The sequence below is a fragment of the Lissotriton helveticus genome, chromosome 9 (genome assembly GCF_964261635.1).
Source record: "Lissotriton helveticus chromosome 9, aLisHel1.1, whole genome shotgun sequence".
NCBI classification, from domain to species: domain Eukaryota; kingdom Metazoa; phylum Chordata; class Amphibia; order Caudata; family Salamandridae; genus Lissotriton; species Lissotriton helveticus.
In genome coordinates, this window is record NC_136070.1 from 900360894 (window position 1) to 900375202 (window position 14309).

The 14309-nt window shown below is 48.0% G+C and overlaps 1 protein-coding gene across 2 annotated transcripts in view; it reads left to right on the top strand.

The window, feature by feature from the left end:
• Positions 1-14309, top strand: part of BCKDHA (branched chain keto acid dehydrogenase E1 subunit alpha) — a 168521-nt gene that overhangs the window by 95488 nt on the left and 58724 nt on the right. For both annotated transcript variants that reach the window (XM_078661062.1, XM_078661063.1), the window contains 2 exons: positions 575-781; positions 2419-2560. In XM_078661062.1, coding sequence (XP_078517188.1) covers positions 575-781; positions 2419-2560 — 349 coding nt within the window. The remainder of the gene's footprint in view (positions 1-574; positions 782-2418; positions 2561-14309) is intronic.

The following is a 14309-nucleotide window of genomic DNA, read 5'->3' on the forward strand; positions in this document are numbered from 1 at the left end:
TGCTACTTGGCCGCCACTAAATGTAGATTATATAAGTGACGGTATCAGCACACCCACGATGGTAATGCAGAGGATCTAACTCCCAAGAAAAATACTGGGATTTTAGAATTTAGAATTCTAATTTTACACAGCCCCTTACAATTTACTTTCGGTATTCTTTTGAAATGTTGCATGGATGCTGGGCCAAAGCTCCTTTGTTCCAGTGAGCGCAGTCTATATCCATTAGATCTGAGACGGACTTCCTGAGGCACAGCAAGAGATTTGTCCATAAACCAGTGCCTCTGAAAAGCCGTCGGGGCTAGGTTCATATCAGTCACATGTGAGGCCTTTGTCCAACATGAGTATGAGTCTATCCAGCCCTTTCTGACTTTCCGAAATGCCAGCCTCTTTGGAAGTGTCCCACTTTATGTAGGTCAATCCTCGTGTTTGCTGGTTATTCCGTGCCATTTTTATTTACAGCTATAATGTGTGGTTACTTCACCATCTTGCATCTCCCTTGGAACACAGAAGTGACCTTGCTTGTTGGTTCTTCCTGTTTATTGAGCCCATTGCTTTTTTTCTCCTATATCATCAGCCGTTGGCTCGGCCTACGCCATCAAGCGTGAGAATGCTGACCGCATCGTGATCTGCTACTTTGGCGAGGGGGCAGCCAGCGAAGGGGATGCACATGCTGGCTTCAACTTTGCTGCCACACTTGAGTGCCCCATCATCTTCTTCTGCAGGAACAACGGGTACGCCATCTCCACACCCACCTCAGAGCAGTACCGGGGCGATGGCATTGGTATGTACCAATGGAGCACAAAATGTAAAGGCCTGAAAAGGTAAATGGTAAAAAAGTGGCCACATGGCTGTATTGGGAACCCGCCATTAAACAGTAGGTGTTCTGCAGACTCAAACTAATATGGGCTAGATTTACGCTAAGTTGCGCACACTGAAATGAAGGAAGCAGTGTATTTGGTAAACTTCCAGTCTAGGCAGCTTGGTATTCTCTGTGGGGCATTGTGTCCATTTATTTGCCACTTTTTGTCAGAGCTTCAGTTATTTGCTCTGCCCATCCTTCAGCTGTATGTGAAAAGAATGGTTCCAGCTACCAATTACTATGTTATTGTATTCTGTTATCTTGATCATGAAGTGCAAAGTGCATAAAAGCACAATGAAAACAAATATGCAATCAAGCCCTAAATCGTGAGCTTTATGCACACTTATACTGGTATATCGAGCACTCTGTAGCATGCATTTTGAAACCACTATTAAATCACTTTTTGGTTTAAGAATCATTCCAAGATGTTTGTGTTAATGCTTCCCATAATCACATGTTTGGTTTAAGGTCAGGGTTCACTGCCTGCCCCGGTAGTGAAAAAGTCTGCACTACTTTGTTCTTTTAGTTTCATTTGACGTTAATTTTTTTAAGAGTAAGTTGTCAAGTCTTTCAGCCTCAAAATAATGAATGATTTTGTTCCAGACTCGTTAGTCAAGCCGCATTCAGAGAGAAAAAATCTGGTAGCCTGTCTAGAAAAATCTTGGGCCATCAGCTAATATCTTGGCTAAGCCTTCCTCTTTTTTTCAGGGCCCTCTTGATGTGACTGGAAGCCAACCAGCCAGTGCTGTCAAAATTCAGCACCGCGTCAGTCACCAACCCCTAGGTAGAGACTAGTCAGTCATCATAGATCTTTCAGAGGACCATGCATGGTAGCACGTGGTGGGTGGGCACCAAGACTGAAGTATGTATCCTGATGGGCTTGTTTCCTCTCTCCTGGCAATAGCCCACCCGTGCTATCACAGTTGTTCCTATAAAGGAATGTCTGCAGTCAACCTGTTGTAACTTTTCAAATCAAATGAAAGAGGCACAGAAAGCAAAACACAACTGAAAGAGATATGAACACTAATTATGGGATAAAAAGGGGAAACAGCGTTTACAACGCTGTGACTCCCACGGCGTTGGTAACAACGCAGACGTTACATCGTCTGCGTTGTTACCGCGCATGGCATTACGTTGCAAGTTGTTTCCACGACTTGCGCTAGATGGCGCGCAACACCAGGAAATGTGTTGGATTTTAAGTCCAACACATTCCCTGCTGTTGCGCTAACTGGAGTAGGAATAGTAATTTATACTATTTCTAAGTCCAGCGCTCCATCTAGTGCAAGTCGTAGAAACGACTTGCGTTGTAATGCCATGTATGGTAACAACGCGGACGATGTAACGTCCGCGTTGTTACCTACCGTGATGAAATATGTGGCGTTGTAACGTCACATATTCGATCAAAAGAAGGTCAAAAGCACCTAAGCGATGTCCAAATGAATAATGGCACTAACTGGTAGAGTGGGATTGTGGGTAGAACAGTCATATACAGTTGGATTAGGAGGACAATGACAGATAAGGAAATACATGTGCAAATAAGCACTATTTCTGCTTTCTAGCTGCTCGGGGTCCTGGCTATGGGATCCTGTCAATCCGAGTAGACGGTAATGATGTGTTTGCCGTCTATAATGCTGTGAAGGAGGCCCGACGCCGAGCCGTGGCAGAGAACCAGCCTTTCCTCATCGAGGCCATGACATACAGGTTAGTGGGGTTGTTCATCATTTTCTTTTTCTTACTGGCACCACACCATAAACACCACTTAAGATTACCTGTCTGGCTGTCAAAGAATGGCTCGGGCTCCTTGTACCTGTCACAACCTGCCTTCAAAGCTGTTCCAGGGATAATAACACAAGTGTTCAATAGAAGATAAAAAAGATGGATAATGATCTCTGCACTGCTGAGAGATATAGATATCAAACCATACCCTTTCAGGCTTAGAGTTGTTCATAAATTGTGCAACAAAGGAAGCAGTGAACTCTGGGAAGTTCCCAAATTTAGGGGGAGAGCGGCTCCTATATAGAGCACCCCACAACACCAGCAACACTGAATCTGCTCACTTTGAATGTCTGTTTTTCTACCAAAGTTTTAAGTATTGGATTAGCACAGTGCCATCCACGCCAAGCTAGAAAGGAACAAAGTATATCTATGTATGTGTGTGTGTGTGTATGTATATATATATGTATATATATATATATATATATATCAAACCAACAAGTTTGCCCCTATGGAATCGCCGCACACAAAGGAGTTTTATATCCATTTATTGTTGCAGGTAAGTTAATAGAGTCCGCTCCTTCCTCAAATGAAAGTAAATGCCAAACGCATTTCGGGCGGCATCTCCGCCCTTGATCACTGGCTACAAAAGTCTCGGCTCATGCGGACCTCCTGATAAAGCTGCCAGGTCCCGCCCTTGTAGGCGTGCCAAAAGCCTCCTGGACCTCATAGTTCCGCAAGTGTTATTCCCCAAGTGGGTGGGTGAACTATATTTTAAGTTTTACAATTGTTGCACGGCACCCACTTGGGGAATAAAATCTATCGATATGAACATTAACAACCTATTTGTTAACCCCGTGCATTGCCTTCCCATACTAGTGAACTCTGGGTACTGTAGTCAAGATTCAAAGACTACAGAAGGTGTGCAAGCCAACAACTGTGGGCGGAGCTCTCCGACCAATAAGAGAGAGCTGGAGGAGTTTTATAGGCGGAGATGGAATAGCGCTTTGTTTTTGGAGGCATCTGATGAGGCTCCCAACAGGATTCCCCCGTGTGGCCTCTTACTTCTCGGCATCGGAGGGGTATTTTGGGTCATATATACATATATATATATATATATATATATCTCAACAAAAGTACCTTCTGCTTAAGGACGCCACTCCACGAAAAATAAGTTCACAGAACCCTTTATTTTGTGAAACCAGCTCAGCTTTCCAATTGTTCATTACCTTCCCTCGCCGTGAAGGATGCACCGCCATTAAATGATGGGTCTGCATGGTTGGGACTGGACTTAACCTGTCTGCAGCATGAGAAATAAAATAAGTAAAAGGAACCGGCGCGCCTTTCTGAGGCCCACTGGAGGGCTTGAAAAACAACCGAATAATTAACACTGCTTTAAAAATTATTATCTGCAAGCAAATACACAGACCCCACTGGTGGGGAAGAATTGGGCACAGCACAAAGACTTCCAGCCCCAGAATGCACACGAATTTACACACCTGATAAGGCGAGGCCTCTGGGGAGGTTAATTGGAGAAAAAAAGAAAAAAACGAATTGAAGGCTGGAGAATGTGCTGTGCAGACCTGTGGCTGACAGATGGTGTTTTCCCTTTGAAAAAGAAGCTTGTGGCTTTGAAATGCATCAGGGAAGGTAATGAACAATTGGAAAGCTGAGCTGGTTTCACAAAATAAAGGGTTCTGTGAACTTATTTTTCGTGGAGTGGCGTCCTTAAGCAGAAGGTACTTTTGTTGAGATTTAAATACACGGCTGCCTCGCCGTGAAGGATGCACCGCCATTAAATGATGGGTCTGCATGGTTGGGACTGGACTTAACCTGTCTGCAGCATGAGAAATAAAATAAGTAAAAGGAACCGGCGCGCCTTTCTGAGGCCCACTGGAGGGCTTGAAAAACAACCGAATAATTAACACTGCTTTAAAAATTATTATCTGCAAGCAAATACACAGACCCCACTGGTGGGGAAGAATTGGGCACAGCACAAAGACTTCCAGCCCCAGAATGCACACGAATTTACACACCTGATAAGGCGAGGCCTCTGGGGAGGTTAATTGGAGAAAAAAAGAAAAAAACGAATTGAAGGCTGGAGAATGTGCTGTGCAGACCTGTGGCTGACAGATGGTGTTTTCCCTTTAAAAAAGAAGCTTGTGGCTTTGAAATGCATCAGGGAAGGTAATGAACAATTGGAAAGCTGAGCTGGTTTCACAAAATAAAGGGTTCTGTGAACTTATTTTTCGTGGAGTGGCGTCCTTAAGCAGAAGGTACTTTTGTTGAGATATATATATATATATATATATATATATATATATATATATATATATATCTCTTTTTGTTAAATCGTGTAAATCCGTTCAGTAGTTCCTGAGAAATTCAAGACAAAGAGGTGAAAAAATCCATTTCCCATAGGAAACTTTAGACACGGCTACAGATGGAACTGCTGAACGGAATTACAGCACATTTGGCAGAAAGGTAGTGCTTGGATCAGAAAGCACTCTTTTTCTTAAATGGTGTAAATCCATTCAGAAGTTGCTGAGAAAATAAAAAAATAAAATGATCGATATATAGAGGCATGGAGGATCTGCGCACCTTGCCAATCACGAGCTGCATTCTAATTGGCTGTCAACACTTCAAACCAGGAAGTATTGACAGCCATCTTGTGCCTAGGTAGAACCGAGGCACAAGAAACCAGGGAAACAAACGCGTAAAACAAGATCAGGGGGAAGGGTAGAAACACCCTGACACCCTAGGCCTGCTTGGGGGGTTCCACAAGGGCCCAAAAAAAAAAAAGAAATTTTTCATCATCGCGATGTGCAGAGGATCCGCCGGACCGGCCGCAAAAATAAAAAAAGGAAGCGCGGGTTTCCGCGCTTCGTTGTTAATTAGCCCCCGGGTGGGCCAAGTACCGGGGGCATGTAAAAAAATGCCCCCGGACTTGGCCCACCCGGGGGCCAGTTCTGGCCCCGGGGACCCCAATTCCTGGGGCATGACCAATTACTAATTTCTTTGAGGGAGGAGGACCCCATCCCTGGGGCATGGTCAGAATTTTATTTTTTTTGTGTAAAAATAGCCCCGGGGATGTGGGGTCCCCAGGGCTGGGGATCCGCTACGGAATCCCAAATTTAAATATAGAATGCCCCGGGAAGGTGGTAGTCCCCAGGGTGCGTGGGGACGCTCGAGCCCCCCCCCCACACATTTTAAAATATTTATTACAGAGCCCTGGGAAGGTGGTAGTCCCCTGGGCTGCAGGGTGGCCACGTGCCCTCCGCGGTTTATTTTGAAAGCACCGGGGAGGTGGCGGGCCCGGGGCAGCGTGGGGGTGGATTCGGAGCCCCCCCACTCCTTTGTTTTTCATCCCCGGGGAGGTGGCGGTCCCCTGGGCTGCGTGGGGCCGCAGTGCCCCCGCATATAATAAAATTACCCCGGGGAGGTGGCTGTCCCCAGGGGCCCCAGCGGGCCCCAGCTAATTAATTTGCAGTGCCCCCAGGATCTGGCCCACCCGGGGGCTTTTTGAAAATGAAGCGCGGGAGCCGGCACTGCGTTTTTTTAAATTACGACAGGATTCGCGATCTCAACGCAATTTCCGCTGAAATTATTTAAAAAATGCATTTTTGGCCCTGGGGGTGCTTGTGGAACCCGTTGAGCAGGCATGCGGGTAAGGGTGTGTTCGAGGCATGTGGGCTGCTAAATTCATATCTTAGCATTAGATCGCCGCCTAGTGTTGGGTCCGGATGATCGCACATTGTTGTCCTGGAAGAGTCTTCGAAGTATCCTGAGATAGGTGGCTCCTCCCCTGGACTACAGTGCGCATGGGCATCGGCTCCATCCCCAGATTGTTTTTTTCCGCCATTGGGTTCGGATGTGGTATCGACGTCTCTCTGTCGAAACCGAGAAAAAACTAACTTTTAGCGGCCAAAAGGCCTCGCTTTTTGCGTCGGTATTGTCTGTGCACGGTCTCGAGTCTTCCGTCTCTTGGAGCCGGAATAAGCGGAGTCTTGTTTCGCTTTTCGAACTTTGAGGCCTTCTCATCGCGACTCGACTGCAAAACTTTTCAGACATGGAGCGGAGCCCGTTTAAATACTGCCCGCTTTGTGGGTCCAAGTACCCACACATCGATCTACACCCCGTTTGTAACAAATGCCTTTCGCCTGACCACGACGACGGCAAGTGCAAGGCCTGTGCACAGTTCCGCTCTAAGAAGACTCTCAAGCTTCGGCGCGCGGTGCGCATGGAAGCTAGACAAGCGGCCCCGGATCCGGAAAACATCTTCGGCGACCAAGATGAAGAGGACCAGGGTCATCATCTTCAGATCTCCCCACCCGAGACGGAGGTCGAGGCGGATCCGGTAGACGACGACGGAGTCGTGGGTCAAGGCCTTGAATACGTCGACGAGGTAGGAGACGACGAAGAGATTTATGGGGCCGCGGCAGATAGCTCAGGGGACGAGCTCTGCCCCGAAGGTTTCGAGGATACCGACCGGGTCACGGGATCGCCTGTAGGCCTTACCCACGACCCCATGCCGCAAGCCACAGCCCCGCCTTCTGGCCCGGCCACGGACTTACTTGCTGAGCAGCCTGTATCGAAACCGAAACCGAAAGCATCGGGATCGACTCCATCTAAAATGGCCGACCCGAAAACGAAACCGAAACTTAAGGACTCGAGCGTCCCTAAGATGGCTGCCGTGCCAGCGAAAACGACTGTACCCGCTAATCCATCGACTCCGTCGACCTCCGGTCCGCAGAAGTCGAAGAAGTCCGTCGATTCCGCTGCTGCTCATTCGAAATCGACGCCGGAGGAGGGGTCCTCTAAAAAAGATGGTCGGCACGGATCAACATCGGCGCCGCCGTCCAAGCCCGCAAAGGCCGGCTCCACGGAGTCTACGCAGGCGCACGGATCGAAGACTGGCACGTCTGCGCACCGGTCCCAGGACTCGGGGTCGGTGACAGCGGGTTCCGCGTCGAAAGCCCACAAGGCCCACAAAGACGTCGGATCCGAAGGAAAGGTCAAAACATCCTCGTCGGCTCCAAAACCAACTGAGAGTGAGGCGTCCCTCGTCGCCGCATCACTACAGCGAATTAGGGAGAAGGCCTCTGCTCCGTCGGCTCCGATTTCGTCGCCGAAGGCACAAACGGACAATCCAGCGAAGCCTTCTGGCAAACTTCTCTTTGTTTTGCCGCCAAAGGAGGCGCCGAAAGCCTTTTCCACCAAATCGGCACCGAAAAAGACGGTTTCTTCAACGGCTGGCCCACTTCCACGTCGGGTACTCGAATCAGAGGATGATTCAGAGCAGTTCATCGACGCAGACACCGGCAAATTGACCCTCTATAAGAGGAAAATAACTTCAGAGTCAGTGGACTCATATGTCATCCCACTGAAAAAGAAAAGGGTGCCCCTTGATGCTTCAGGCCTCACGGAACCAATCCTGCCTCCTCCAAGACGGAGCCCTACTCCCTCACCAGAACACTCTGCGGGTGAGGGGTATGATGAGGATGAGCAATACAATTTCCCTATCAATGAACCAGATGCACAACCGGATTCATATGATGACACTGGTGACCAGGGCACCCAAAATGTGGGGCAGGACCCGCAGCTTTTTAATGCACGTGCATCCCCAACTGAGGATTCAGCGGGTTTTCATGCGCTACTTGAGAGGGCAGCGGCCAATCATGATGTGGACATGCATGCTGACCCGATAGAAGAATACTTCCTTTTCGACACATTCTCAGTCTCTGAAAGGACAGTAAAAACGCTGCCTATGCTTAAGGGAGTCCTCAAGCATGCGGGGGATATCTTTAAGGAGCCTACCAGGGCACGAGTAATCAATCCACGCATTGAAAAAAAGTACAGACCTGCACCTGCGGACCCCGCATACATTCGGGGACAGTTGCCACTGGACTCTCTTGTGGTCGCCAATGCCAGGAAACGTGCCAACTCCCAGACAACGGGTGAAGCTCCTCCCCCGGATAAGGAGTCCAAAGTGCTAGAGGCAGGGGGCAAAAGAGTAGCTGCGCAGGCCGCAAACTTTTGGCGCATTGCCAATACACAGGCACTCTTAGCACGTTACGATAGGGCGCATTACGACACCCTAGAACAGGTTATACAACACCTGCCTCCAAAGTTCCAAGAAGGCACCAAACTGCTTATTGAGGAGGGGAAGCTAATCTCAAACGCAGCCATCAAGTGTGCACTTGACGCCGCAGACACAGCTGCTAGAGCTATCAACACTAGCGTTATGCTGAGACGACAGGCGTGGCTCCGCATCTCGGGGTTTAAACCAGATATTCAGACAACCATTCTTAATCAGCCAGTCAATCCTGATAGTCTGTTTGGTCCAGATGTTGACACCACCCTAGAAAAAATAAAAAAAGACACAGAAACTGCTAAGTCCATGGGGGCCCTCCAGTCGCAACAGTTTCGTGGCAACAATTTTCGTCGCTCAGGTGCACGTGGAGTCACCAGAGGACAAATGGGTCAACAATCTCAGTTCTCAAAAGGTGGAGCACAATCCTCGTTCCAAAAGCAGAACAAGGGAGGTTACAGAAATAACAGCAACAGAGGTCGCGGCAGAGGAAACAACAGCTCCCGCTCCTCTACCCCAAGCAAACAGTGACTCTCCGTCACTGCCCCCCGACCACTTAACACCTGTCGGGGGGAGACTGCAGCAGTTCCTGCCCGTCTGGAGAAACATCACCACAGACAGGTGGGTGCGACAACTAATCCAGTATGGTTATTGCCTAGAGTTGAAATCCACTCCACCCAACATCCCGCCAAGGCAAAGGCCTATGTCCGCAGAGCACTTGCTCTTATTGCAGCAGGAAGTAGTGGTGATGCTGCAAAAAGGAGCATAAGCTCGTGCCGGTGAGAGAGGAAGGCACAGGGGTGTATTCCCTGTACTTCCTTATTCCAAAGAAGGACGGATCTCTCAGACCCATTCTAGATCTACGCCCCCTCAACCTGTACATACTGTCAGAACATTTCCACATGCTTACACTGCAGCAGATTCTTCCCTTGCTAAACCAAGGGGACTTCTTGGCAACCTTAGATCTCAAGGATGCTTATTTCCACATTCCACTACACCCGTCCCACAGGAAATACCTCAGGTTCACTATTCAAGGCAAGCATTACCAGTTCAAGGTCTTACCCTTTGGAGTCACCACAGCCCCAAGGGTGTTTACCAAGTGTCTGGCGACAGTAGCAGCGCACCTCAGGAGGCAGAACATCCATGTCTACCCCTACCTCGACGACTGGCTCGTGCAAGCCAAGTCGGAACGACAGTGCGCCGCGGACATGTCGACTACAATTCACCTTCTTCACAATCTGGGTTTCTCGCTGAACTACCCAAAGTCGCATCTACAACCAGCACATGTCCGGCAGTTCCTAGGTGCGACGATCAACACCCTGACGGCCATGGCTCAGCCAAACCAGGTCAGGATAGACAGCATGCAGTCTCTGATCCAAAAGTTCAGACCACATCACTCGCTTCCGGCGAGAGTATTCATGCAGTTGATAGGCATGATGGCCTCCTGCATCTTCATAGTCCCTCACGCACGGTTACATATGCGCCCGCTCCAGGAGTGCTTAGCGAATCAGTAGACACAGGCTCAGGGGCAATTGACAGACCTAGTGTTGGTTACCAGTCGGGCATACGACTCTCTGCATTGGTGGACTCCACACAACCTTTGCAAAGGCCGACTGTTCCAAGAGCCTGTGCCGCAGATTATCCTGACGACGGACGCATCTCTCCAGGGATGGGGAGCTCATCTGCTCACTTACACAGTGCAGGGACTATGGACGACGCAGCAGCAAAAGATGCACATCAACTATCTAGAACTGATGGCAATCTTCATGGCGATCAAGTCCTTCATTGTACATCTGTGCAACAAGGTAGTGTTAGTCCGGACGGACAACATGACTGCGATGTACTACATTCAAAAGCAGGGAGGCACCCACTCGCCACAGCTGTCTCATCTGGCTCAGAGCATGTGGAAGTGGGCCATTCAGAGGAACATTTTCCTCATGGCAGAACACCTCCCAGGGAAGGACAACCAGATGGCGGATCTGCTCAGCAGGTACAGCCATCAAATGCACGAGTGGGAGATACACCCATCTGTCCTCCACCCGTACTTCCAACAGTGGGGTCATCCGGAGATAGACCTGTTTGCCACAAAAGAAAACGCAAAATGCCAACACTTTGCCGCCAGGTTCCCTCACCCACAGTCGCAGGGGAATGCGATATGGATGAACTGGTCAGGCAAATTTGCGTACGCTTTTCCGCCAGCCCCTCTGATACCGCTGGTCGCAAGAAAGCTAAGGCAGCACGCGATGACTCTCATCCTAGTTGCTCCAACGTGGGCGCGCCAGGCTTGGTACACCACGTTCCTCGAACTCTCAGTGGTGCCGCATCAAAGACTGCGCCTCACGCCCAGTCTTTTGACGCAGAACCATGGAGAAATTCAGCATCCAGATCCGCAACAGCTCAACCTGGCGATCTGGCTCCTGAAGTCCTAGAGTTTGGATACCTTAACCTACCTCCAGAATGCATGAACATCATCAAGGAGGCAAGGAAGCCAACTACCAGAGCATGCTATGCTGCAAAATGGAAGCGTTTTGTCATTTACTGTACGGCCAATGACATCAACCCGCTAGACGCATCTATCCCCAACATCATTTGCTATCTGTTGCATCTTTACAAGTGCAATCTAGCGTACACTTCCATTCGGATACATCTATCCGCCATAGCGGCTTATCTTCAAAACAGGCAGCATCTCTCTGTCTTCAGAGTGCCCGCCATTAAAGCCTTCCTTGAGGGTCTGAAACGAGTCATTCCCCCAAGAACACCGCCAGCTCCGGTGTGGAACCTCAATGTCGTTCTCACCAGACTGATGGGACCGCCATTTGAGCCACTGCACTCGTGTGAACTCCAGTTCCTTACGTGGAAAGTAGCTTTCCTGGTAGCTATTACGTCTCTGAGGCGTGTCAGTGAGCTGCAAGCGCTCACAATCCAAGAGCCATTCATTCAAATTCATCCAAATAGGGTAGTGCTACGCACTAACCCCAAATTCCTTCCGAAGGTGGTGTCACAGTTTCATCTCAACCAAACTATTGACTTGCCAGCATTCTTTCAAAACCCGCAGACGGTGGCAGAAAGAATGCTCCATACCTTAGATGTACGGAGGGCGTTGATGTACTACATAGACAGAACACAACCCTTTAGAAAGACAAAACAACTTTTTGTTGCCTTCGCACCACAACACAAAGGCAACCCTATTTCCAAAGCAGGGATAGCCAGATGGATTGTTAAGTGCATCCAGATATGTTATCAAAAGGCCAAGCGCACTTTAACAATACCCCCAAGGGCGCACTCCACACGCAAACTGGGGGCATCCATGGCTTTCCTAGGGAACATTCCTTTAGAGGATATTTGCAGAGCAGCCACGTGGGTTACACCACACACCTTTACATAACACTACTGTGTTGATGTGCATTCCAAGCAGCAAGCTGCTGTAGGACAGGCTGTTCTCAAAACACTTTTTCAGGTTTCTGCAGCTGGCACGGGCAACCGCCGCTGATGGAGGGACTGCTATGTATTCTATGCTAAGATATGAATTTAGCAGCCCACATGCCTCAAACTGAATATGCTACTTACCAGTATGCATCTGTTCTTGGCATGTAGGGCTGCTAACATTCATATCGCCCGCCCTCCTCCCCGGTGCCTGTCGCAGCTGCAGATATACTATTGTATTTATTCATTAGCATGGACATCCTTTACACTTTTCACTCCATCTCCTGCCACAATGGCGAAAAACAATCTGGGGATGGAGCCGATGCCCATGCGCACTGTAGTCCAGGGGAGGAGCCACCTATCTCAGGATACTTCGAAGACTCTTCCAGGACAACAATGTGCGATCATCCGGACCCAACACTAGGCGGCGATCTTATGCTAAGATATGAATGTTAGCAGCCCTACATGCCAAGAACAGATGCATACTGGTAAGTAGCATATTCATTCTACCCAGAACTGCCCCCTTTTCTTGTTTTTTAACCTCTTTTTTCTGTTTTCTTGTGACTCGGTTCTTCCGAGTCACAAGATGGCTGCCAACACTTCCTGGTTTGGAGTGTTAGCAACCAATTAGAATGAAGCTCGTGCTCAGGAGGGTTTGCGAACCCTCCGCTGCCCTAGATATCGCAACTTTTTCTTTTTCTAATTTCTCAGGAACTACTGAACAGATTTACACCATTTACAAAAATTGTATCTTTCTGAACCAAGGGCTACCTTTTTGCCAGATTTGGTGTAATTCCGTTCAGCAGTTCGGGCTGTAGCTTTTTCTAAAGTTTCCTATGAAAAATTAAATGACGGAAACACGTTTTGAGACACCCCTTTTTTCTTGGCCCCCGCTTGACAAATCACCCTGAAACTGTTAAGAAAGGAGCTGACCGGAGCGCCCCACTAGTTTTGAAAATGTCGTAAAGATTCGTCAAACGGCGCCAAAGTAGCTATAACTACATATCTACAAACGGCAAGCATTCAGCTCGTTGGGAGTGTGGATATATATCCGTCCCCTGCTCCATCACCGCGACGCTGGCGAGGGGATTAGAGCCATTTGCCTTTCAACTACAGCGGAGGACTCAAAGAAAAAAGACGCAATATGCGATAAATCCAGGGCAGGACTACAAGTTCCACTAGGCACTGCGGCGACAGTCCAGCCTATCTAGAGGCGTGTCATCTAATTAAAAGGAAGTTGTATCCTGCCTCCTTCCTGCAATCAGTTCGTCGTCCTCTGAAGAAGAAGGCTGGAGCCTTCGAAACGCGTCAGGATGCACAAGACGAATCAGGATATTATGGACTTTTTTCCTGTGTCTCCTAGCTATAGAAGCATGCTGTTAGGAGAATAAAGGCTTCTGACCTATATATATATATATATATATATATATATAAATTACTCTCATTCCTTTCCAGTAAATGCACACTCGGAGTTGCAGGTATACACAGAAGCTTGATCACACGATCAAGTCTGTTGACGAAACGCGTAATGAGCAATCAATAAACAGCTTCTGTGTATATCTGGAACTCTGAGTGTGCATTTACTGGAAAGGAACCGGATATATGGAAATTGCTAGTTTTCGGGTATAACCGGCATCATGCATCACCTGGCGAAGGGCTGGGTCTCCGAATGACCCGACTGTGTGGAGATAATATATATTATCAGACAAAATGAATGTCTCAAGTTTTAAGATACAGGCTGACTTTCTCCATACAGGAAACGGTTCTCATTGTTATGTATGCAAGTACTGCTATCCCTCCAACTAATGGTGTCTCTCCTGCAACATTGTTATATATTAACACATTTTGATATAGGTTACCTAAAGCAAGTCTCTAAATGCTGTTGAAACATATACAAATCTGTGAAGGTCCTGATGGACTTCTCGACACGATTATGCTAACTGGAGGCCCCCTTTCATGTGTAGTGCAGGAAAACGTTTTAATTTTCATTTCTTAATTTTCTTCATGCATCCACAAATCAGTAAGCTTGTAGAGTTGAGCATGCAAATCAGACCAGGAAACATAAACAGGGAAGTACAATTTTCTCTCTGTACTGTTTTATTAATAAAATGCAGGCCTAGCTAGACTAGAAAGGTTCTGCACACCCAACAGAGCATTTCTGTGTCTGATAAAGTTTTAGGAAAGTTATCTAAGAATCCTATGATGAGAAGCCATTTTGTAACA